General features: G+C 43.4%; 1 protein-coding gene across 1 annotated transcript in view; it reads left to right on the top strand.

Annotated features, from left to right (window-relative positions):
- Window positions 1-332: 332 nt before the first annotated feature.
- ARMC2 (armadillo repeat containing 2) overlaps window positions 333-26,946 on the top strand; it is a 97,894-nt gene continuing 71,280 nt past the window's right edge. Inside the window, exons 1-5 of the mRNA XM_026511679.4 lie at window positions 333-568; window positions 7,774-8,034; window positions 8,511-8,583; window positions 17,143-17,314; window positions 23,951-24,158. Of these exons, the coding sequence (XP_026367464.2) occupies window positions 7,817-8,034; window positions 8,511-8,583; window positions 17,143-17,314; window positions 23,951-24,158 (671 nt within the window). The 5' untranslated portion in view covers window positions 333-568; window positions 7,774-7,816. The remainder of the gene's footprint in view (window positions 569-7,773; window positions 8,035-8,510; window positions 8,584-17,142; window positions 17,315-23,950; window positions 24,159-26,946) is intronic.

The following is a 26,946-nucleotide window of genomic DNA, read 5'->3' as shown; positions in this document are numbered from 1 at the left end:
AACTTGAAATCAGCAGATCCTGACTCTTAACCCTAAGCACTAAGCTGCCTTCCTGCTTGTTATTTACTAGAGGTGCTGAGATCTCGTAGAGTTTCAACAAATATGGTTCTGTAAACTGCTAATTTAAAAGGGAACTCCTCCCCACACCTGACTTCTAAGCAGTTCCCTCGCACTCCCTGCCTCCAGCCCTCGCCCAGGATCCTCCCGCCACTCAATCTGCTCTCGGGCCGCCCGTGGCCTCAGCGTCCCTACGCATGCGCTCGGGGGGGCGGGGGGGGGGGGGGGAACCCGCGCAGGCCCAGTGGCCGGGCGGCGCCGGGAAACCTCCCAGACTCTCCTCTCCCGGCCCCGCCCCACTCCGCCCCGCGGCTCCTTCGCGGCTGCGGCTGCTTAGGGAAAGCTAAAGGGTGAGCTGAACCTCCGCAGCTGTTACTGTCACCAGCGCTAATCACAGAGGCTTTGGGTCTGGCCGGAAGCCCCCTTCCCTGCGCCCAGTCCCAGCTCATTTCCTGTCCCGTTTCGCCCGCCCAGCCGCGACCTGGCTCTGCAGGCGGCCCAGGCGCCCGGGGTAGGTAGTTTGTGTACGGTTACCATGGAGATGCTGGCCCGCCTGGCGGAGCGGGCGGTCTAGGGGGCTGGCAGGAGGGGGGGCCTGGCAGGAGGGGGGCTGGCAGGCAGAGTGACCGCGTTGCTCCGCTGTGTCCTGGCCTGAAACTGTGGAGGAGGGGGCATTGCCGGGAGCGGGGAAACCTCTGTCCGCACGAGAGGTGAGGCGTCCCCCTCCGGGTCAGCGGGGACCTCTCCTGCTGTTATCCGCCTTCCTGCCCCCAGAAGGGGAGAGAGGCCTTGTACATGCTCTCGGGGTCGGGCAGCGGCTGCCCTTATTTCTGTACACTGAGCTTAGTCAAGTGCACGGAGCTTACTAGAAGCTTGGAAATACTTACTGAATGAAAGTGGTAAACCAAGGGGCTTTGTGTAGGCAGACAGCTACCTCGCCAGGGTCATACACTTTGTACCTGGGTTCTTTTAGGCAACAGATAGGGAGGGGGTCAATAAATAAATAAATGTAACAGTATACTTTAGAATACATCATATGTACATTTAATGCCTTTTATCGTCTGTTCCCACGACCATCACAGCGGCTCTTTGACCTCACTCTAATGTAGAATTATTTTAGCTTGGTAGAAAATCAAGAAGCACTCACTTTGTAACCTATTTTGTGAACCTATAAAACTCTGATTAGTTGCTGATTTGGCATACCTGATATTCAATAAAATACCTAATAAAAATTATTTTGCGTAACCCCCCCAATTTAAATTTTAACTTGCAAAATTTCTGTAAACACTAAACAAATGTCATTCCCTTTCATTTGCAATTTCTTTTTTTAAATGCAGTTTTTTATTCATGGGAGAATTTTTATTGTATCCTTTTATGACATAGTGCCTGGGTAGCAGTAGGAACTTTTTCTCAAGGGCCAGGCACCATGCTAAAGAACTTTACATGAATTATGTTATTTAATTATCAGAACAGTCCTATAAGGCAGTTATGACCATCCCTATTTCACAGATGAGGAAACTGAAGCTTAGAGGCATTACAATCTTTGCCAACGTCACATAGTTGTGAATTGTCAAAAGAGTATTTTTTTAATTTTTTAATATTTTTGATATTTTTTTATTATGTTAGTCACCATACAGTACATCCCTGGTTTTTGATGTAAAAGTTCGATGATTCATTAGTTGCGTATAACACCCAGTGCACCATGCAATACGTGCCCTCCTTACTACCCATCACCAGCCTATCCCATTCCCCCACCCCCCCTCCCCTCTGTAGCCCACAGTATTTGAACCCCTGCTCCAGCAAAGCACTTAACCCCTGCCTCGTTGGGTGCTCATGTTAACAGAAAGGTATTTCAAAATCATGGAAAGGGTCTTGAGTGCAGATGGCCCCGATTCACAATGGTTCAACTTAGAAATTTTCGACTTTACTGTTAGTGCAAAAGCAATACACATTCAGTAGAAACCATGCTTTGAATTTTTGTCTTTTCCCCAGGCTAGCGATAGGCTCTGTGATACTCTCTGGTGATGCTGGGTAGCGGCAGCCACTCACTGTGATACACTCACAACCATTCTGTATCCATACAGCCATCTGGTTTCTAAATTTTTTTAATTTAAAGATTTTTTTTCATTTATTAGAGAAAGAGTGCGGTGCATGGGGGGGTGGGGCAGAGGGAGAAGCAGACTCCCTGTGAGCAGGGAGCCCTATGGTGAGGGGGGGGAGGGGAAGCTCCATCCCAGGACCCCAGGATCACGATCTGGGCAGAAGGCAGCCATTTAACTAACTGAGCCACCCAGGCGCCCCCCAGCCATTCTGGTTTTACTTTAGGCACAGTATTCGATAAGTTACACGAGATACAAAATAGGCTTTGTGTTAGATGATTTTGCCCAACTGTGGGGTAATGTAAGTATTCTGGGCATATTTAAGTTAGGCTCTGTTCTACTATGATGTACAGTAGGTTATGTGGATTGAATGCATTTTCGACTTAATGACATTTTCAATTAAAGATGGGTTTTTCAGAACGTAACCCTATCATAAGTTGAGGAAGATCTGTATTTGATTTGCAGGGAATAGAGAATGGAGACGGTCAGCCTTTCTCTTGTTGCAGAATGTCTTGATAGAGCAGTGCTGCATTTAGCAGGAAGACTGGTTCAGGTGACTATTAGCGGCAAAGAGAAAGACAGGTCTTGATAATTAGGTACAAATTTTTACGAATGAGGACTCCAAGGTATTTTGTTAAAAATGAAGCTCTCCAGCTTCAAATTTCCTACCGCTGGTGGTGGTCATCCTTCAGAGGTCCTGTGGACATCATACAATCCGGACAGCGATGCAAGATAGCTCACTGCCTTTTTCTTCTTTCCCTTCCAAAGTCTACTTCTCCTGGGTTTTTTTTAAAAGGTCTCCTGGCCCTCTGACCTGGCCCTTCCAGGTTTGCATAAAGTGTCCCCCCTGGCTTTTTCCTGTCCTCTCAGCTGCCAAATCCTGTTGGTTTTTCTGTTCTTGTTGCCCCTCACTTATTCTCATCTCTCTTCTTATCTCTGTTTCACCTTTACTCCTTCATCTCAGGCTTTCAATACCTCATTCACAGATCATGCTGTTTATCAAGTCTTACTCCCTGCCAGGCAACTTGCAGTGGAGACAAGAAAGGAAAAGGGGGCTGAATGTGATCTCATATTACCACTTGGCATCCAGAATCAAATGCCATTTGACGGGGTGCCCTGCTGACTCAGTCGGTAGAGCATGCAAGGCTTGATCTCGGGGTCATGAGGTCAAGCCCCACACTGGGCATGGAGCCGACTTTAAAAAAAAAGAATCAGAAATGCCACGTGCCATTTGAAATAAAGTCCCATATGCCTTCCTAATCCACTGTAACAAATGTCCCAATGAAAGAAGCCATATTGCCTTCAGCTTGATATTGCTTAGCTCAGATCTACATTAGAAAATGGAGTTCGGGGGCACCTGGGTGGCTCAGTTGGTTGAACGCCTGGCTCTTGATTTCAGCTCAGGTCATGATCTCTGGGTTGCGAGATGGAGCCCCAAGTCAGGCTCCAAGCTCAGCGGGGAGTCTGCTTGAGATTCTCTCTCTCCCTTTCCCTCTGCCTCTTTCCCCTGCTCATGGGTGCTCTCTCTCTCTCTAAAAATAAATAAATAAGTCTTAAAAGAGAGAGAAAATGGAGTTCAGCGATTCTACAAATGTTGACCTCCAGCCATGCCTCACCTAAGGAACTGTGGCTCAGAGTCTGGTGAGGCAGCCCCAGGTGCATAATGGGAGGGTGTACTGACAGAGGTCAACCGGCGACCTTATGGGGTATGGAGGAGGAAGACTTCACTGAGGCTGGAGGACGGGGAGAGGCATGTCCAGGAATGCTTCCTTGAGGGCGTCTAAGAATTAGGTGGCTGATTACATAAGAACTACCTGATTTTGTCCCTTCTAGTCCTTTCCCTCCTTCCCATCCTGCCCACTCCTGCCAGATCACACCATGCCTCCAAATCTGTTAATTAATTTGCTTACCAGCTTTTTTTATTTCTTGACCTGCCATTCAGTTCTCTCTCTGGTCCAACTCCAATCTGTATTTCCAGAGCTCATTCTTGTCCAGCACACATCCCATATGTTCTTGGCTCTCTGCCTTGGCTCACTCATTGACTTTGCTGGAAATTCCTTCTCTCCTCTAGCCCTAATGTCAGCCATTGCCACATGCTTCAAATTCAGCCCATTTTTCAGAACCCAGCTCAATCATCACCTCCTCCAACAGGTCTCCCTGACACCTTCTCCCCAGCAGAAATCCCTTCCTTTTTTTGTAATCACATGGGAGTTATTTCAGTTTTTTCTTAGCCGCTGTCAGTTTCTACCTTGTATTAAAATCATTTGGGTACAAGCAGTTGACATTCAGCTGGGACACTCCAGGAAAGCTGCTCCAGTTGTAAAAATATTGACACGTCTCTATATTGATGCATAAATAGCCGTGCCCCAAGGCCTCTGACGGCCCTGCTTCCTTCCACCCAATCTCATGAGTAATAGTTTGAATATCATCTCTGGGCGTATATCATAGCTTTTGTGCTATTGTCTAAGATTTCATCTCTCACAAAACTGTTGTAGGGGTTCATTGAGATGATGTACTCGAGACTGCTTAGCATAGTGCTTGGTATTAAAGCAAATGTTTAACTAGTATTAGTGGTCCTTCTTGCCTGAGAGTGAAGACAGTGTTTATTCCTGTGTTTCCAGAGAGCCAAGCAGAGAGCTTTGCACATAGGAAACAATTAATCCATACCAGCTGAATGGATTTGTTCCAGCTGTCAAAAGAATTTTTGTAAAATCAAAATTTTGTGATACTATTGTATTATGGTTCAGGTGTACTTTACAGACAAGCTTTCAAACTCTGAGTGATTGTTTAAATTGGCAAAAATCCTCTATAATAAGAATTTGTAATTTAACAAAAAAATCCTTCCCTCTCCCCTAAAATCACGCTTCTAACTCAGTTCACTTGTGTCATTGAAAATTTCCATATTTGATTTAGTTCATGACATATTAACAGTAATATAATAATAATAACTGTGCAGATCTTACCTTATTGAAACTGCTTCTTACAATGTAACTGTTAAGGTTTGGGAGAAAGAAAAAAGAAGAGGGAGAAAGGAAGTTGTTTTAGAATTTGTGGTAAAAACTTATGAACAAAAGGATTTTTAAGCCCATTGTTCTACATTATTTCCACCAATGTTTGATCAATATAAATTCCTGTATGCCCAAATAAAGCACAGAATTGCTAGCACTCAATCTGAGTAAATATTCCTGCTTCATTACTCCATGAAAGAGTATAGTTTTCCATGCAAACAAAAATACACAATCTCGGTCAGGAACGATGGTCCATTATTGTTCATCCAAAGCACTTTCTCTAATCTTTATTAGGTTTGCCAGACCACCTTTGACATTGCTGGATTTATTACTGCTATGTGGGGCCAAAGGAATCACAAACTTGCTTTGGGCTCTGTTCATTGTATAGGAACTTCTTCTAAATGGTTGCGTTCTTAACTGCAGTGGGCCTTTTAAACACTAACAAACAAGCAAACAAAACTGATATGGCCACTTGAGTTAGATGTGCTGGGACTGAGTTTACATTATTATGCATCCAAAAGTAATACAGGTGTCCCCTGCTTTCTGAAGGTTCGTGTTACATCGCTTTGCTTTTATGCAAGGCCTGCAATAGAGCTTTCTTATAAAAGCGAAAATGCTCTTCAGATTTCTTTCCGTGAGTGAAAACAGGTATTAATGTAGGTCCTTTGTAAAAGCAAAGTGGCAGAAAGGGGGGCATACTGTGCACGTCACACCATTTCGGCTTACCAGTTTTCATAGGAATGCTCTGCTTTTAGATAGCGGGGGAAACCTGTATCTATATATACGAAAAACACTTTGTACATATTTTTAATAATTAGCCTTGACTATTTTAAAAAGAAACAGCCAATCATATCAGAACCATGAGAAGTAAAATGTACTTGGCCTGTCATAGTTTCTGTTAGTTGTGTTAATGTGCGTGATTTTTGGAGACATTGCTTGAATTCCAAATCCTGTATCAAAAATTCCTAGAAAGAAAATTCCTGGAATAGGACTGCTTATCTAGTAATTTTTTACTCTTTTACCTCACCTGGCCTTTCCATGTGAAAGGAATAGCAGAAAGACCTGCAACTCATGTTGGTTTTAACATTTAAAAGTTGTTAAATTAAAAAATGCCCTCCAAGGGCTAGTTTTTTAAAGTATTAGTGTTCTCTGTAAATATTTATCTGTATTGGCCAATCAGGTATTATGCCTGACCAAAAATAATAATGTACAGGTAACCAATTTTCAGAAGTAATAAAGTACATTTAATATTAAAGAAAAGAAAAGAAAGGAAAAGCGTATTTGTAGTTTTTATCATGCTCTTTACCTCAAAACTTTTAGGGTTGGGCCTTGGTAGAACTAAACAAATGTTCTTGTTGTCTGTTGTTACATAACAACTTAATGTATAGAATCATAATATAGTAAATCCTCTTTACTTGTCTAAGGAATCATCTGTTGATTCCACTTATGGAAATGAAGTCTTTTTAGTTTCCTTGGGCATATGTCACAAAAAATGTTTCTTTTTTGCAAAAGTTATTCTAAAATTGGGCACTGAAATATAGGAAAAATTTCCAGGCCTCTTTCTCCTTAGAGATACAACATTTTCAGGGATCTGGGTTGTTGTTTTTTTAATGAACACCTAATACCATATACTAATTAGGAATCTCGACTGTTTTCAAGTTTAGAGCTATAGAGGTGTCCTGCCAAGGTAACCAGGCCTCCATGGGGACACACCAGCATTTAAGAGGGGTCTGCATTCTCATGGCCCTTGTGCATGACTTTAACTGAGAAAGCTAGCCTGGGAAAGAAAATTTGATATTGATACTTGATATTTATTCATCTAGGATACTATCTCACATTGACGGTGATTTGACTCCATTGATTCAAATACATCATGGGTAAATGTGGGGCTGAACCTTTCCCTGAGTTTACAAACTACATTTATAAAAGCAAATATAGCCTGGAAATAGGCCCCATCTGTCTAGAACTAACCTTATACTCACAGTGTGTGTGGAGGACAGTAGAAGGAAAAAAAGGAAAATTTAGTTAAAATTTTAACAGAACCCCCCAGTATTGTTTTTTTATAGATAGGAGAACACGAGGTGATTTTCTCTTCCTTGTCTGTCCTCTTTCACGATTTATCCTCTTTCTCTCCGGGTTTAGCTTTCATCCTGGCTCTCTTCCCTGCACATCATTTCCCTCGAGTGCACGTATTCCCATAGGCATAATCGTGCACATCAACCTATATTTTTGAGAGATTTTCTTCCACCCTGATCTTCTGACTGTAACTGCCTGGTAGATTTTTAATTAAAAATTGTTTTGATGGTGCACCTGGGTGGCTCAGTTAGTTAAACGACGGACTCTTATTTTCAGCTCAGGTCATGATCTCAGGGTCGTGAGATCAAGCCGCACATAGGGTTCAATCCTCAGCGCAGAGTTTGCTTGGGATTCTCTGCATCCCCCCACCCTGCTCATGGGTTCTCTCTCTCTCTCAAATAAATAATAAATCTTTCAAAAATTGTGACTTTTTCTAGTTTAATATAGAGGAATGGCTTAAGCATGTGCGTTTACGCATTCTTTTCTAAACTCCTGGATGAAAATAGTTAATATTTTGTACCATATATTTGCAGAGTGTAGTGTCTACCTGAAGAACATTTTACTTCAAAAGGAAAGATGCTATCTCCAAATGATAAAAAGTTAGAAAAGCTGGATCCGTTTTATCGACCTTCTATGTCCAAGCAGAAGACCAGCGCAGAAATCATAAGTGAAGCACGAAATGCATTAAGAGCAGTTGGGACCCAAAGACCATTTACACCACGAGAAAACCAAAGAAAACTGTTTGGGCCTGCCTCTTCAAGAACACCGGAAAATAGACCTCCTTCCTCCTTCAGGTAATGACCTTTCTCTTGCTTGTACACTCGGATATGTAAGCCACCAGATGACATTTTCCCTTAATTCTAGTTATGGATAGTTGCTTTTTTAAGTTTGGTGTCTGCTAATTACACCTCTTGTATCTATTCAAGATTCCTGAAGATAAGTCTAGACCTTGGGTCCAAGAAGTTGCTTTGGTTTGAAATGGTGGATAGTGGTTGCCGTACCAACTCTATAAAGCAATATGAACAAAGTTTTAAAAAAATCACTATATACATTTCTTCTTTTCATTATTCAGTATTTTTTAATCCCCCTAAAAGCAATGAAAAAGCTTGTTAATAAAATGTTCTAAGTACTATGATTTTTTTTTAATTGCTTCTTCCTCGAGGCTTATGCTTCAAATGCTTTTACTTGTTTTGGGGCTAGAGTTAACGAACATGTACTAGAAATAAACGATTCTTCACAAACTAATATTTCTGTTCATCTCCTGTGCTAGCCTCCATGCATCCAGTTTTGAGTCATCTGATTCCAGGCCCATCTCTGGTGCTCGTCTCAGCCCGCTAGAGCTTGTGAGTACTTTATATGACCATGAGTGCTGTGAAATGGGATTGACCCAAATTGATCCAGCATACTTGGAGTCAGTACTTGTATATGCTAAGAAAAGGATCACATAGACTTAAGTATACTGATAATTTAATATGAAAACAATTTCTTTTATATTTTTTAAATACAATGTTTCGAGTCTAATGAAAACACTTCTATTATTTTCCTATAGCTTAATAATAACGAAGAATATCAGAAATAGTAACCTGGCAAACAGAATGTTTTACAACAGTTTTTGTTTTTCACAATTTTTTTTGTTTTTTGTTATGCATATATGTTATTTTATTTTTAATAGTAACATATACAAATAAGTTATATATATGTGTACCTAAAGAGTCAAAGATTCGTTACCCAAAACACTCCAGGGGTCTCTTATTCCCTTATTCTTCATTCTACCCTTACCAGTGACTCTCACTTTTAACTCTCTTGGCACATTCTTTAGGTATTTACATCCAAAATTTTAAAAAACGGTGTCTTGTTCCTCTCTGACTTGAGTTTGAGGAATTATCTAAAGACTTCTCACTAAAGAAGATGACGATTTAACTCTTGTCTGTCCTCCCACACATCCTCACAACACATTCATCCTTTTTGTCCCCACTGCTATTCCCAATATAGATATATCATATTTTTGGTTAGATCCCTTTTCTCTGACTATGATTATATAAACCCTGTTTACAACTGAGTCTTGAACTAAGGACGATTACTTCTCCTTCCCCACACCACTTTTTGCTTTCCCTGGTGTTAATAATTGCCTTGCTTTTTTGTTTTGTATTATTACCGTTTCAAATCCAAACTCATCCCCAGGGATCTAAATCTCCTTCACATATTCAGGTACATGAGGTATTCTATTGATTCGTCTTTTTGGAGAACTTTCCCCAGTTTCTCCCAGACCATTTACCCTTGGTACCTGGCACACAGCTTGCTTCTCCCTCTTGTGATGGCTTTCCTGTCTCCTGTATCCCAAGTTTTTCTCTTTCTTGATTTACTTTTGGAGTATTTCTTCCAGTAGCTTCTAGAGAAAGGGTTTGTGGGAAGTACATTATTTGAGACCTTGATTGCTGTTTTTCGTCTCTAGAAGTTTGTAGGATTTTTCTCTTTGTTTTCAGTGTTCTGAAATTTCATGATAATGGACCTTTGTGTTAGTTCATTTTCATCCATTGTGCTGGGCACTTTCAATGGAATCTCATGCCCTTCAACTCTGGGAAATGTCTTTGAATTATTTTGGTGTGTCTTCCCCTCTTTTTTGTTCTGTTTGCTCTTTCTGGAATTTTAATTCCAATATATAGGAGTCCCTGGAGTGGTACTTCAGTTTTCTTTTCTTTTTTTTTTTTTATTTTTATTCCCCATCTTTTTTTGGAAGAGACTTTATCTTCTAATTCTTTTGTTGAGTTCTTTTCATTTCTGCTGTCATATTTTTAAATTAGTTAATTATTATTTTTAATTTCCCAAAAGCTTTTTCCCTGCTCTAAGTTATCTTTTCTTATATAAGTATTCTTGTGTTTCATGGTTGTAGCATCTTGTCTGAGTATATTAATGATAATCCTGATTTTTGAATTATTTCCTTCTTCCTTTAAAATCTCTATTGTACCGTGTGTGTGTGTGTGTGGCTTAAACAACAGAAATTTATTTTCTCACAGTTCTGAAGAGTAGAAGTCAAAGATCAAGGGGGCAGTAGGGTTTATTTCTGCTGAGGCCTTTCTCCTTGGCTTATAGATGACCGTCTTCTCCCTGTGTCTCTGTTGCATTTTAACGTTTATTTTGGTTTCTCTTTTTCATATCAGAGGCTCTCCTCTGATAGCTCATGCTGCTTGTTTGGCTGCTCTTATTTGAAAGTAGAAACATGTGGAATAGATTGGTCAACCCATAGGTGATACCTACCCACATCAGGGAGGACTGCGTGGGCTGTGTTGTTTGTGAAACCCCCAGTAGCGGTGTCTTTAGGGATTAGCAGTATCTTTAGGGATTTCCTCATGGCTAGTTAATTCTCTGTAGAAGTATCTTCTAAGCTCTTGCCTGGAGGATAAGGGCTGGTTGCTAACTTCCAAGAACCAGCTGGAGGAAGAAGGTAGGAACACCTAGCATTCAGTAGGTAAATATTCAGTTAATATCTCTATTTATAAAAAGTACCTGACACCAAACTGTGCTTGGTTAGCCTGACTCAGAGAGCTCTGTTTTACCCCCTCTATGGAGCAAATCTCCCAACCAGGTAGCCTGACTACATGGAGCTGGGAGGGAAGGAGTTACACAGACTTTCAGCCAATCCTCCTTATTTCAATATCTCTTCCCCTTATAGCTCTGCGGCCACAAGTACCTCGTGATACTAGTCCCTCAGACGTTCATGGAATCCGAGTGTTAGTCAAGCTGCTTCTTGATTTTTCTTACTGTATATATGTGTGCATATTTGTGCGTGTGTATGTGTTTGTTTTTGATGAACTATTTGAAAGTAAGTTCTAGATCTTTTAAGACTTCATCCATAAAAATTTAAGTGTGCATCTCATATGAACAAGGATAGTCTCCCACATCACTACAATGTTATGATCAGAGCTCAGAAAATTAACATTACTCAGTAGTATCATCTAATGTACAGTCTATGTTCAAATGACCCCAACTGTCTCAAAATGTATCGTATATTCTTGAACTACTCATCAAAATGCCTCCATGAGGAAGATTATGCTTGTTCTTATATTGTAGATGGCAAAAATAAATTTCCAATATAGCAAGCAGGAACCAGTGTGCAGTAAACACTTTGCCAGCCATTGTCGACACATAGTTTCTTATGCTTGCAATCTGGGAACCACGTGGGTCTTGAGCCAGCTGCAAGAGGGCCCCCAGTTTAGAAGCCCACTGGGTCTACCTTGTTGTGTGGTGGCTCTCTGTTTTATGATTCTGTCATTTGACTCCCAAGAATTGTTTTTAATATTTTGTAGTTTTGGGAGATTCACTCAGTTTGGGCCTATTCTTTCCTAAAAATCTCTAGCTGTAGAGTTAACCTAGTCAAAACCAGTCCTTGTCAAACTGGTACAGTCTTTGGACTGCATGATTAGATATTAGGCGACGACAATATTGCCACTTGCCTCTGTTTAGGGTCATCGTAATTACATTTCTTTACTGCAGAATGGTTAGGTGCTATGTGCAAGGTAAAAGTAGACTCAGAAATCCCCATGTTGGAGTAAAATAACTCCTTTAGTTTGAACTCCTTTTGTTATAGTAGATTATGTAAGGGGCTCTAGTATATATTTCATTTTAAACCATAACTAAAGTTTGGAGCCCCCAGTCAAAAAATTCTGAAAGTGAACTTATACTACCTGCCTTTCCACCTTCTTTTGTTTTTTCCATTTCACCTTCGAGAGAACCCTCTGACTCTGAGGACCACCATCTTGGCAAAGGAGGGAGATAAGGCAGGAGGAGGGCAGGAGGAGGGAGTGGGAGAAGGAGACAACAGGAGGCTGGGACTGGGGTATCTAGGAGATACCCTAGTGAAGAGGCTCACTTGCTGAAAGACTTTGCGAAGACCAACGGACTGAACTTGAACACTTTCTGCCTCTAGATTGCTTTCTCAGGCTAGTTTGCCTTTTAATAACTCCTCAGCTAATCAAGGTAGAGGGACCAAGAAAGCAGCCCATTCCAGCTGCTACGTTTAACAAATCAGCTCACCTCTTTGAACTTGTATGTTTTCCCCTCTCTCTGTTTCTACACCCCCCCCCCCCCCCCCGGCCTGTGCTCCTCCCCCACCCCCTCCAGCAGGCGGTGGGCTGCCTCCGCTCAGGGGTGCCCTGGCCCTTGACAACTCAGGCCTTGGCTGCCTGGCCTGACTGACAGGGCGGGGTTCCCATTAGCACCTGTAATCATACAGACGGGAGGGAAACATGGGTACCTACTTGCTGTATCGGTGTGCCCCAGTGCATCTGTTTTCTTTTGTGGCAGCTCCCCACCTTCCCACGGCAGCTTTGAGACGTGGAGCTGTTGGGTGGTGGTAGTTATTTCTGTTTTCATTCTGCTACCCTGGTTAACTGGTGTTCAGATTTATATACACAGGAACAGCTGCTCTCTTACTTCGGATTGTATGAAGTGGGAAAAGAGATGTGCCCCTGTGAATAAATAGGGGATTTTGTCTTTCATCATGATTTTGGTCAAAACAGAATTCTCCCTGTATTTCCTAAACCTACAAAGTCTAGTTGTTTAAGTCCCAAATATTTTTATTAAACTTTTTATTGACTTGCAGAAAAGACACAGATCATAAGAGTGCAGCTTGATAAATTTACACAAACTCACCACACTCTGTAATCAGCATTCAAAAAGAAAAAATAGATCGTTGCCAGCACCCCAGAAGCTGCCTCCCCAGGGTGACTACTGTCTTGATTTCTCACAGCATAGATTAGGGTTGTTTTAAATTGTATTTATTTATTTTAGAGATAGAGAGTGAGCAGGGGGAGGAGCAGAGGGAGAGGGACAAGCAGACTCCACGCTGACCTCAGAGCCCGACAGGACGCTTGATCCCACGACCCTGAGATCATGACCTGAGCTGAAATCAGGAGTTGGACGCTCAGCCGACGGAGCCACCCAGGCGCCCCCGGCATAGATTAGTTGGAGCCATTTTTTACATTTTACAGGAACCATGCTCCAAGTATTTGACAAGTAAAATAATATAATCTATTTTTAAAAGAAAGGGACTTGGAATCCCGTATATACCTTGGGGATAGGGGAAATCCAGGGTAAGGGAAAGCAGAATGAGAATGTCAAAGCCATGTTTTTTTCTGTCACTATTTCTGAATGGGAACATTAGAGCAGTGAGTCCCATGCTGAGAATGACAGAGGAGCCCAGCGACCTGTGGAGAAAATCATAGTAATAGAGGTGCACATACAGCTGCCACATCCAAAGGTTATGTGCTTGTAGGGATTCTTTTTAACAGCTTTACTAAGGTGTAGGGGCACCTGGGTGGCACAGCGGTTAAGCGTCTGCCTTCGGCTCAGGGCGTGATCCCGGCGTTATGGGATCGAGCCCCACGTCAGACTCCTCCGCTGGGAGCCTGCTTCTTCCTCTCCCACTCCCCTGCCTGTGTTCCCTCTCTCACTGCCTGTCTCTCTGTCAAATAAATAAATAAAATCTTAAAAAAAAAAACAACACCAGCTTTACTAAGGTGTAATTGATACACCTTGCGTAGGTTGTATATTGTATGACTCAGGGTTTTCTGGAAAAAAAGAACCAGTAGTCAGATAGGTAGAGAGAGAGAGAGAGACAGGAAGAGATTTATTTTGAGGGATTGCCTCACATGACTAGGGGGGCTGAGAAGACCCTCGGTCTGCTGTCTGCAAGCTGGAGGCCCAGGAAAGCCGGTGTTTTAATTCCAGTCCAAGCCTAAAGGCCTGAAAAGCTGTGGGGGAGAAGGTAGCAGGGAGCCAGTGGTGTGAGTCCCCATCTGAATGTGAAGGCTCGAGAACCGGAAGCACCAGTGTCCAAGGGGAAAAGATGGATGTTTCAGCCAAAGCAGAGAGGGCAAAAACACCCTTCCTCATTTGCAGGAATTTTTAATACTTGCTTTCTAACTTCCAAGAGGTGTTTTAGTGCGTGTGAGTGTGTGTGTTCTGTTGCTCTACAAATTAAATCATAGCAACTTTCTGAGGTGGGATGTGGCCGACTCCCTATAGAACAGGGGAGACCCTGCCTTCCCATCTGGTGATCAGAGGGGCCATGTCAAAGATTGGGCATGGCCCGCCGTGCGGGGGTAAGGGTCAAGGCCAGGCAGATTCTTTAAATGTTCTAGGAATTCTGTCTTTTCGATTGGCGTGTTCTGTGAGAATAGCCTTTCGTTCTTCAGTAGACTCCAGCAGTTTTATCAGCCGGAACAAATCCTACAATCTGACTTTCCCAGTGTCCGTGATTATACTTGAGTCACGGGTTAGCGTCATGGCACACAAAACAAGGGAGGTGAGGTGCTCAAGGGAAAATTTCAACTTCCTTGCTCTGTTTTCTGAGTCCAAAAATGAAGTGAATCTTAGAAGAAAAAAGTTTTTACTGTTTTGCTACATAAAAGCCGATTTGCTCCACAAAGTGGAAGAACGTGTGGGAGATGCTGGCAGGGTGGAAACTGATGGCTTGTTTAGTAGTTTTCCCTGGAAGAACTAAAAATGCTTACATGTATTACTTTATACTTTACGTAGTCCAGTGAGATACATGTTTAAATGGAATAAGTAATTTTCGTTGAGGACAGTAGTCACATGGGACTAATTTTTCATTATACAATGATGGATTTTGCACTAGGAAAATAATGCTCTTTATCAAGGAGCAGTTAAGAGGTTTTATCTCACCATCCAGAGATAATTGAGTTATTTTCTTTTGGGTAAAAATTAGCTTGGCATGTGTTCCCTTTTTATAAGATCTTTTACTTACTACCCAAAACATTTATAATGGTTAGGGCATCTATAAAAGAAGCCGTTTACTTTATTCACATTATTATTATTCGGCAGACTTTTCAATCTTTGTTTCAAGATTCAAGATACCCACAGAGGACAGGCATTCTGAGATAAGAAAACCTCGTGTCCACATTTACTACTGAGATTATCCTTATGGATTTCATCTCTCATAACTATAACTAAAGCACTTTTTTTCCCCGTATTGTATACTCTTACCTTTTTTATTACTGTTAGCTTCATAGCCTAAGTCACATTCTTATGAATATTTTGCAACAAGTTAGGGAGACTAAAAAGGAAAGGGACTATTAAGTAAATATAGCATAATTTATGCAGACAAGTGAGTGTTGTTACCTTCAGAAGAGACCCCTCTAAATTCAAAATCTCTTTTCCAGCACGGTTGTGTCAGAGGCTAGGGTCTTGGCTTTTGAGACTTAAAAGTAGCTTGAAACCAAATCTGGTAAATAAAGGGTGAAGAAAGCTAGTGCTTCTCAAGCCTCTATAACCAGAGATGCATGTGTGTCAGTGTCCTTGCAAGAAGGGGCCTCTCTCCGTTTGATAGCTGGGCAAGTACAGGGAAGCAAATGGACTGCCCGCCTTCACATAACTAGAAATGGATTACACTCCAGTTTGGTTTGATTCCACAGTCATTTACTCTTCCCCTATATTAGACTGGTTATTTTATTTACCCTTTTTCTGTATTTAGAAAAATGTGTCTTTAAAGTTATAAAGCTAATTTTTTTTTGTCTGTCTGGTTTATGGATTGATTCTGGATGTAAATGAAGAGGAGGATACAAAAAATATCATCATTATTGAAATAAGTAACTTCTTAGAAGGAGAACTCTAGTATGTTCTAATATGTTCTATGTTCTATTAATGTATATGAGAAAATGAGTGTTCGAAGTTAGGTGTCATATATGATAGATAACCTCACCCACTTTTCCAAGTCGTCTGATTTGAGTTTCACACTGGGTTTCTAAAAAGTGTGTTGACTTACCTATTGGATTGAGAGTCGCTCATTTCCCATATTACGTAAGTGACTTTAGGAACTTCAACTTGATTGTTTTTGGTCAGAGAGCTAAAAGCACTTGCTGCCGTAAAATTGCTCTTTTATAAGCAGATAGTCATGTTAAAGTTGGAGGGAGGAAGGGAGGATCACCAAGCAACACCAAAAGTGGGAGTTTAGGTCCCTGTGAGGTTCTGGCCGGGCTGGAGGTGAGATTACAGGGTGCTCTAGGCGGCATAGTGCCCCGTGCTTTGGTGCTGGTATTTTTTAAAGTCTTTAAGGAATTGGAATTTTGCCAGTCATGTTCCTTTTCTAAGGGTATCAGCATAGAATTCTTGAGATGTAGAAAATAAAACATTTTTTAAAGATTTTATTTATTTATTTGAGAGAGAGAGAGAGAGAAAGAGCACAAGTTGGGGGAGGGGTGTGGGGTGGAGTCAGAGGGAGAAGCAGACTCCCCGCTGAGCAGGGAGCTCAGAGTGGGGGAGGGGCCTCCATCCCAGGACCCTGGGATCACGACCTGAGCAGAAGGCAGACGCTTAACCAACTGGGCCACCCAAGCGCCCCAAAATAAAACATTTTTATATTATAAGTCCAAGACAACTTCTTGTTCTTATGTCTTAGACTTTATAATCCAAATTAGTCAAGAATTTTTATAATCTTAAAAAAATACTTTTGTGGAATCCAAAATATGTAAAGATAGTATTTATATTCCCTATAGTTCTTGGCATATATAGGTGCCCGGTAACTGTTCACTGAGCTGGCGAGAACACAGAAACATACAAAGCATTTTGAATATATTGTCTCAAATGTTACAGTCTCATACAGATATTCGTTCCCTAGCATGGATAAATTGTTTTTTCAAACAGGCTGAGTGTGGTAATCAAATATTTAATATAATATACTTGACAAAAAGAATGAAAGCCTGTTATATGTACCGCACTCAGTAAAATGGGCCGGCGAGATGCAGAATCAGGTGGCCAGGACGAAGCGAGCAGAAAACCCTGTGTCCATCCGGAAGTGTCAGCACCAGCTCCAGGGTGCGGGGGAGAGGAGAGTCTTATTTGAGACACGGAAACTCATGCCCATCATTTGAAAAATCTCTTTCCAGAAACCGAAAGCTCCGGCATCTCCCAGCATGGAGGAGGAACCTTGCCTTGCGTTTCCCAAACCCCCAGTGGACCCTGCGAAGATCAGAAGGATAAGCAGTGCCCGGGCTCGCTTATTCAGGGCGGCCTCCCAGGGGGCCCTGCTGCCTGACAGGACCCTGCCTCCCGCTGAGTGTAAGGCCGGGTGGCATCCTTTGGAATCGGGGGGCGGGCGTGTTTTTTGAATTGGCTCACGAACGCTGTTTTTACATGATTTTTTTTTTTCAAACCCTACAAGATTTTTACATTAACTAACACTTAGTGAATATTGTGCAAACCTGGTTAAGAAAGAGTGTTCGTATATTCTTCTGGGCATTTATGAAGAATACCTAAATAGCACAGTTTTTTAAAAAATAAGTTACTTGGTAGGGAAAGAATATTAGGGTGAGTGTTTTCTGAGGAAGGAGTTCACCTATATTGGAAATAAGTGATTTTTAAATTAGAGTTCAAAGAGTTGTTAATTTCATTAGGCACGGTTAAGATTCATACGATGTGCCCTACGCTTAGGTCTTTGAAAATACCTTTCCAATCCCATGTGACAGTGTAAGCTGAAGTTGGATGGAGCTTTTCCAGTTCTTTTCCACAGAATTGCCAGTGGGTATCTAAACCTGGAAACAGAGAAGCTACAAACCTCAAGTTCGAAGGTGTGCCCCAACCACTGGAACCACCCCTGTCCGGAGTATACTAAGAGTTTTTCAAATTCTGCAGGAAATGACCATTAGTGAGATGGCAATCAATTTAGTGGATCACCAGCATTTAAAAAACAAATGAAGTAGAATAGAATGGAAAACATCAGGGCATATCGCAGACAATAAGGGTAGGTATTGCTTCAAAGAGACCTCACTGTAGTCATGGACATGTGTATTCAGGGTCGTATTACCAATTTATTATATATTTATATTAAACTATATTGTGAATTTATTATTATGTGTAGTCAAAAAGTTGGAAAACCACTTTACCAGGGGCTGACCCAAATGGCCCTCCTTCAGTCAGTAAGGCTTGATGAAGAAGGGTAGGTTTACAGTTACAGAGAGGACATACCCAAAGATGGATCCCCAAAGTTACAAGCCACCACCTGAGGACCCCACTTGCTTGACATACAAGCGTTTTCTTTTAGTTAGTCACTAACATTTAAATGTAGAAGATCTCATGGAAGAATCCAGATTTATGGCCTCTTGTGGGAAATTGGAAGATCTAGCAACACTGGGCCCCCGTTCCACGGAGCACCCACCCCTGTTAGCCCAGGGTATGAGCTGCAGCTCCCTGTGTCTCCCCGGCCCACTTTCCTTGTTTCCTGGCCCCTCCAGTCCCTCATGATGCCTGACATAGCCGAGGAGGTAGAAGCAAGAAGGAAGGAAGAGACAAAGAGCAATACAGAGTGTGCGGGTCCCACCATAACGGATGCTGTCGCGGGATGTCCGATTAGGCTACTCGCTTTACCGCAATGTTCCAGTTTGTTTCTTGTCTAACAGTCAGGCAATCAGGTATTTACTGAGCCCCTTCGAAGAGCCAGGTACCACCCTAGGCCCGTAGGGTCCTGCCCTCAAAGCGCTTGTGAGGGGAGATAGACAGTGAACAGGAAGGAAATGAGGTAATTTGGGTTCCAACAAGGGCTATGAGGAAGGTAAGCAAGATAATGGGATGGAGAATGTCCGTGGCGGGAGTACTTTGTGTGAGCTCAGGTGGCATCGGAATGTGTCCTTGAGGAAGTGGCCCCTGAGTTGAAATGTGACTGATGAGAAGGAGGTAGCCATGTAGAAAGCTGTGGACAATGTGCCTGCGCTGAGGGGACAGCAAGGCCCGAGAGGGAGGTCACTCCGGTGGAGGAGGACCCGAAGGCCGGTGTGGCTGGAAGATGGTTAACCCTGGGGACATGGAGAGAGTGGAGGCCACAGCCCAGCAGGGCCAGGCTGGGGAAAATGGCCCACACTCTATGCTGCGTGCCCTGAAAACCCAGGGCAGGGGACAGACCTCGTCTGACTTAAGTTTCTCAACTATAGCTGCACATTAGAATCACTTGAGGAGCTTTTCAAAGGTTCCAGCACCAGGGACCCAGTCAGACCAATTAAACCAGAAAGGAGTGGTATTTGCAGGAGCCAAGTCCTTGCCAACATGAGAGGGAATGGGATCTGGAGCCCAGGGTTTGGGGTGAGGTCAGACGGTGTCACTAGGAACAGTGTCACTCCTTATAAACGGGCTTGGCAGAGCTGGTGTGAGGGCACTGGTGTTTGCTACATGTTTCGCTTCTGAGCCAGAAGGCTGCATATGCGTTTCGTGCATTTAACTCTTAGCTCTGAGGTGAGAGCCCTGCTGCTTACTGAGCTGTTCACGGCTCTGCGCAGGTGGCTGAGGGGACGATGCTTCACCCACCATCCTCATCGTCTTTGCTTCCCTCGTGGCTTTGCGCCTTCCCTTCTGGGCCCCCTGCCCTTGTCTGCACAGCCGCGGCACAACGGTGCTCTGGGAGGTGCCGTCTGCGGGGTCATTTCCCAGCCCTGAGGCCCTCCTCGCTCCGCCGAGGGGTCAGAAGCATGGCTTTGCTGCCATTCTTGTACCCACCCTGTTTGCAGGTGCCCACGGCTCCTCAGTCCCGAGGTCTGGGTCAGCACTCAGAAAACAATGGCAGTAAAAAGTCATTGTCATGTTAAAAGCACACATTGCCCCCATGAGAACAATATGTTTTAATGCTCCAGGCTCCGAATCATTGTCCTTTGTGCAAGAGCTCCCTGGGCTTTGTTTCGGAGTCTCTGTTGTCTAGCACTGCTATCTTTGGGGGGGGGGGGGGAGGTGAGGGCAGCGTGCTTGGAGACAGAGGGTGCATCCCTGCCTTTGATGGGAAGTCATTTGTAGCTGACTCTGCCACAGGCCGGGCGAGGGGCGTGGTGGCCGGTTTGGAATTGCTGATTTGAGAAAATGAGAGGGAAGAGAGAGGAGTAGTCATCGTCGTAGGATCCGCCGTGTAACTGCTCTGTGTTCAAATAGGCCTTTCGGCTGGTGGTGGCAATGTTGCTAATGCCGCCCAGTTACCCGAGCTGGACGGAGATGGCGGTCTCCACCTTCTCACCGTCCCCATCCTCCTTGCCTTCCCAGAGCCCTCGACAGGTGCCTAAATGGGATTCCTAAGTGTCTCCTGGCTCTGCACGTTCCTTTCCCACCACTGCTGCCCTGCTGTCAGCACCTCTCACCTTGCACCTGGTCTTCTAGCGCCCCTGTCTTGCTCCACGCTCAGCCCACTGAGGACCCTCCACCCTCGGAGCAGCCAGAAGAGCCTGGAGAAACCAAGCTGCCAACCACACATGGCTGTGAGCAGCAGCCTCATCCCCTCATCCCAGTGGACCATGAAAACTGATTGTTGTCTGTGTGTGCCATCTGGGACAAGGGGACAGGAGGCAAATAAAAATCAGATTGCATCATCTTCTTGCTGAAAACCCTGCAGAGGGCTCCCTATGCCTGGGGGAGTGTTTGCCAAACTGAGTCCCAGCTTTCCCTTGGAAGAGGGGTTAGCACTCAGATCAGTCTGCCTGCTCCCTCCCTCGTGGAGAGTCCCAGTGCACCTGGGCATATTTGAGGGTTGGTAAAGATGCCTATTTAATCTTACTTCAACCCAGCATTTTATAAACGTGCTTGACTGGGGAATCTGTCTTTTGAAGAATGCAGTTTGGGAAATACTGACCTGGCAAACTTTCTCTGTAAAGGGCCAGAGAGTAAATATTTTAGACCAAATGGGTCATACAGTCACTGTCCAACCTACTCGACTCTGCCGTTGTAGTGGGAAAGCAACATTAGGCTGATTTATGGCCACCGAAACTTGAATTTCCTGTCATTTTCATATGTTACAAAATAGAGTTCTCCTTTTGAGTTCTTCCCAGCCATTTAAAAATGTGAAAACCATTCTTAGCTCGCAGACTATACAAAAACAAGAGGCAGGCTAGATTTGGTGGGTAGTTGGCTGACTCCTGGCCTAGGGGATGCAGTCCCTACTCCTCAGCGTGGACAGCTCTATAGTGATCTGGCCCCAACCCAACATTCTAGGCCCTTCTCTTGACTTTCCTTTGCCTCCCATCCACAGCCTGTGCACCAGCAGTATGGACCTCCTTGCAGTTCCCCACACCTATCCTGCTGCTTCAAACTTCTTGCGGCATCTGCTATATAATTTGCTGGACCCAGTGCAAAATGGGAATGTGGAGCTCTGTTCAAAAATTATTGAGAATTTCAAGATGGCGACAGCAAAGCATTCAACTAAGCGTAGGGACTTCTAAGTGTGGGACTCTGCTTGACTGTACAGCTTGTATACACCTAAAGCTAGCTCTGACTCCAGACTTTTGTTCCTTTTTCTCAGAACTCCTTTTTGCCTCCTGTTAATCCTTCAGAATACTTCTCAGGCTCTCCTCTATGAATCCTTCTCTGACCAGTTCCCAACCCTTTAGGACTCTCCTCTTCCGTGTACCGTCCTTCCCTGGCTCGGACCACACTGTACTGCGTTTCTCTCTTTACACGTCTGCCTTTCTGTCTTCCCCTATTAGACTCAGCAACTTCAGTAGGAAAAAAGGTTTTCTTTATTTGTAGCCCTAAAACAGGGATGAGTGTATAGTAGGTGCCAGAGCCTCTCTGTGAGATGGAACAGTTCCCACACGGTAACACTGCTTGTGGTAGACCCGTGATCCATTCCAAAATTAGTACAGCGTGCCGCAGACATTTACCAGGGACACCCAGGGCGTTGTCACTCCTGCTCAGTTTAATGGTGGACCTTCCGTCAGGGGTCGGAGTGAGCCCCAGGCGGCTCCTCCGTTCAGTAATAGCTGATGAGCTCCCTCCAGTAGATTGTGAAGGTAGAGGGGCTGCAGCAGCTCCGCCCCTGAGTACGGGCGTGCTTTCCCTTCCAGAACAGAAGCTCCCTGATGGCTGGGACTTCTTGTTCGGTGCTAGACCGCCAGCACCCGAAACAGCACCCGACACCTAGCAGCGAGTGCCTGATAAATATTCATGGAGGTAATGAATGAAAGAAACCAATGCTAAAATGTAGAAATTGGCTAAAAATGCATTACCTCATACAAAATCTGTGCTTTGTATTTCAGTAATGAAGATATTTAAGGCAGCAGGGTGCCACAGAGAGAGCTGTAGACCCAAAGTCGGGACTCTTGGGTTCCCTTAATAATGATGACAGTAACTTCTAGGTTTTGAGTAAAATCACTTTACTAGGCCATATCATTTGATTCTCAGCACATTCCTAAGAGGTGGGGACCACTGAGGAAGGTGAGAGAAAAGTTGAGTGACCTGCCCACATCACTCGGCCCGTGACCCTAGGTCTGATGGAAGGCAAAGCCTACACTCTTTGCACTGTCCAGTCCTGCCCCCCGCCCCGAACTTGCTCTGTGAACTTAGACTGGTCACTTAACGTTCGTGTTTTCAGTTTTCTCATCTGAAAAATGAAGTTTAGACTAGCTGATCTCTAAGGTTCCTTTCAGCTTTAAAATTCTTTGTTTTGAAAGCAGGGAGCTTGGTTGGAGTAGACGAAGTGGTTTTGTTGGTTTTTATTGGTTTGTTCAAGTGCAGAAAAGGAAACCTGGAGTTGTTTTGGAGAAGTTTCCAAACAGTATTTTTCTATATGAACGTCATCTCTACCTTCCCCTTTATCAGAAACCCAAGGGTGGCAGCAGCCTCACAGATGAGCCATTCCTAATGGCCACTTGCTGATAAAGAAACAGTGTTGTATCATCAGCCTAAGAATTTGCAGTCATACTCACAATAGATGTTTCAGTTTAGGGAGTGGACTTCTGTTTGCAACTCTTATCGTCTTAGTCCTCTTTACAAAGCCTTTTAAGCCAATGCCCTCCTCTTCCTATTGCCTAGCAGTGGCGTATAAGGCCTCCACGATCTGGGTGCTGCCCCTCTGATCAGCTGTCTTCCTCTTCTCCCTCACATACTCCTGTTGTGCCTTAAGCATGCCAGGCGTGCTCGTGCCATAAGACCTCCATACCTGCTCTTCCGTCTGCAGGGAATTCTTTCCCTGGTCCACCGGTGGCTAGATGTCTCACCTCCATTGCTTACCATGTCCACCCTCTTCAAAACTGCTGCCTGCCCCCATCCCCAATCCTCTTTAAGTTTCTCCATTTTTCTACTTTTGCTTTATTTCCATAGTACTTATTATCTTATATCATGTACCTCATTTATTATGGTTTGTTATTTATTATCTGTTTATACCTACAAAGTCAGGGATCTTTGTTTTGTCACTGATACATCCCAAGTGTCTAGACCGGTGCCTGACATCAGGGAGGCACTCAGTATTTTTTTTACAGATTTTATTTATTTGGGAGAGAGGGATGTGGGGCTCGATCCCATGACCCTGGGATTATGACATGAGCTGAAATCAAGAGTCAGACATTTAACCGACTGAGCCACCCTGATGCCCCAGCACTCAATATTTTTTGAATGAAAAATTGTTAACATAATCAAATTCAGGAAAAGGAGTCATCATTCTGAGATGCAGAAGTATTTATGTGGACTGAGTTATTCATAAACCTACATTTGCGTGTTTGTCCTCGGGTAGACTCAGAGAGTAGAGAGAAGATCCCATTCATTTTTGATGAGTTGATGGTGCCAAGCCTGAAATAGTGGTGAAGTCTTGTAGATTTTGGCCACAGAATTCCAGACTTGATTATAAGTAGTATAAAATTTTTAAATTGTATAAATTCTTATATTGGAAAAACATATTGAAATAGTGATTCCTAAAATCAGAAATGCTTTGACAAAACATCTCCTTGATTGTTACAGCAAAGAAGACAGTGGAATCCAAGGAAACAGTTGTGATGGGGGACCCTATGGTGAAAATAAATGGGATTTATTTAACAGACTCCAATGCTGTTGGCCACTTAAAGAGTCATCCACTTCAGCTAACTTACGATGGAGGCTTCAGCGAAATCAAGGAGCAAGAAATGTTCAAAGGGACAACATCCTTGCCATCTCATCTCAGAAGTGGAGGGTCAGTATTCTTTTGATTTAGTTTTCTCGTTAGGATAAATGTGTCATATACTAGTTAGTTTCCTAATCTTATGTAGATGATTGATTTGCATTCTCCCTTTTACATAAACACATTTTTAAGTTAATGGTGCATGAATAGGAAAGATTTTTTTCTCATGGCTAAATGCAGTTGGTTTTACATCATTCCTGATTTAATCCTCAGGAAAACATTTATTCATACCTGCCACACGCTGCGTTGATAGGCCTGTCAGAATAGCTTTTGCTTTAGTTGGGCTGTCCCAGCCAGCCCTCGAGTGAGGAGTGATTGTTCTGTTCGTGTGTTATTTGGGATTCTTGCCTGGCCTGCAATCTCTCATTCCCTCCCTTTGGATTAGTTCACTGTTGTTAATTCCACCAAAGAGTAGACACTTATTTTATTCCCCAGTAGAAACTTGGATTTAAATATTTATTTTGCAAATAAGTAAATAGTTAAAACAGGAGAATCCTGTAGATTTCTATTGTCTGTGATAGCCCTCTCCTAATCCCTCCTAAAATGAATTATTGGGAATTACTTTATTTCATACCATGTTCCTAGATGGGGCTTTCTGGGGCTTCCCCTAGAAAATTGAGGCGCAATTTTCTTACCATATTAAGGTTTGTGGAGAAATGTTCACTGTACGGACCATGTGAATTCTCACCGCGGTGTTTTCCTAAAGAATTCTTGATTGCCTGGGGACTGGGGTGGGGGGGGGGGAGTGGGGAGAGCAGCCTCTGTTCTCCAGCCCCAGCCAGTAATGATGCAAAGATAGGCAGAAGGTCTTGGACTGGACTGGGTCATTCAGTTAAAGATATTTTTCTGTGACTTTCCGTTGGGTCATTGTGGACAACTGCCTGGTTCCAATTTGCTTAACAAGATTAAATTCCATGGGCCGTTTTAAGACCGAGTACTTACTTGTTGCCCTCACTTTAGATTTTGGGTCTGACTTTGGCTTGTACACAGGCAGTGCGCTTAAAACTTTTCCCGGAACTGGCTGCTTGGCAGCTGGTTAGTTTAGCTGAACTGACCTTGTCTGCTGACACAGCCCGAAGAGTGTCGCACACGCAGAATTTATATTAGGCAACCTAGTAGTCCTGGTAATGTTGCTTTGCATTCAGAACATTTTTTAAATGAAGGGAAAAATGAAATGTCTCCTTAAGTGGAAGAGAATGACTTCAAATTGGGACTTTGGGAGCTGAGCACAAAACATCAAACTGGCCATTGCAACCAATCTTTTCCAGTTGGTGAGTAAGAATAGGGCTGCAGACCTCAGAGCTTAAACATAAAAGACGGCAGGAGAGCTTGTGTTCCTTCGGCACTGAAGTGAAAAGGAAACATTTATCTTGCTGCACCCATCCTTACAGTAATTAAAGTTGACTAGGAAAAACCAGACAAGAGCTGTTTTATTTTATTTTATTTTTTGCAAACCTTCAGATGTTGCAGAATAATCTGGCAAGCCAGAGTTCATTATGTCTTCCTCAGTCGGGGACAGCGGCGGCATTTTCAGTGGCATATTTTATCCCACCAACAGCAAAGGAGAAATCAATTAGGGACTGGAAGCACTTCTTCCTGACCGTCCAAAATTATGAGGCGTCGGCAGCCCTAATTGTTTTCCTTTTGTTTGGTGAGGACAGCTCTTGCGTCGGGTAATGACTGTGTCTGAGTCGGGTCTGCAGCGCACCCCGGCGAGTTTAACTCCCAATAACATTTCTGCTTTATGAATCTTTACCTCCTTGAATCATGGATGGGGTTTTGTTGACGTGGTGCCAAACAACCAGTTTATACAGTAGGATTAAAACAACCCAGAAAATGGAAACTATTAGCAATTCTTTCATTAATTACATTTGTGAATCAATCTGGGACACTTGATAATTGTTTCTCGTAAACATTTAAGTGAAGAATTCCAAGAAATGATCTTTGCTATGCAGTGGAGTATTCCCAGTTTCGATGCTGAAGCCTTACTCAATTAACATTTTTCCGTCTTTAAACCCGGATGTGGTAAATGAAGACTTGTCAGTGAGCCGGGCCGGCAGAAGAAGGGAGGGAAGGGAATGCAAAAACTAGAAAAGGAGGAGGCTTGAGAGGACACCGGCTCGAGAAGGAGCCCAAGCAGGTCTCGGAAAGGGGACAGAGGAAGCGAGGACCTTCCTCCCATGCAGGGTCCTTACCCACCCGCTCAATGAGGGGGCGGGGGGTGGCCACCTTCAGGCTGCCTGCTTCTGGGCTGGGGAGAGAAGGGAGCAGCTTCTTCCAGCGGAATAGCTTTGATTTGTGCCCCCTTAATTTAGAGTATGGATAACTCAGACCCGGGATGGACTGGAGTTTCACTTTATACTGGTCGTGATGGGGTAAGGATTTGCTAAGCAAGCCATCATCATAAACAAGATCCTGGGGGGACTTTCTAACTTTCCCAAAGAGAACATACTCTGAAGTCCTTATGCAACCATCATCTTCAAACAGTGTTGCAATCCGACAGTCTCTGTGTGTCTAGTTAAGGGCCCATTTAAGCTTTGGTACGACTGTCCCTTAGCGACACTCCGTTTTCTCTTATTTTGTGTGGTCATGTGGATTGAAAATAATAAAGCTTTCGCTAAAATATGAATGTATGTATATCTCTATCCATCTATCCATCCATCTGGGGGTTCAGTCTGATGAACCCCTTCGTATACCTGCTTAAAAACCTTTTAAGGCTTTCTATGTAAATAGGGTTCAAACTGTTGTGGTTTGGAAATGTGACCGTCAGCAGGAAAGCCCAAGAACTCTTTGCTGGGAA

This window comes from Ursus arctos, unplaced genomic scaffold (genome assembly GCF_023065955.2).
Source record: "Ursus arctos isolate Adak ecotype North America unplaced genomic scaffold, UrsArc2.0 scaffold_13, whole genome shotgun sequence".
Taxonomy (NCBI): domain Eukaryota; kingdom Metazoa; phylum Chordata; class Mammalia; order Carnivora; family Ursidae; genus Ursus; species Ursus arctos.
This window is presented reverse-complemented; position numbering and strand designations above follow the sequence as displayed.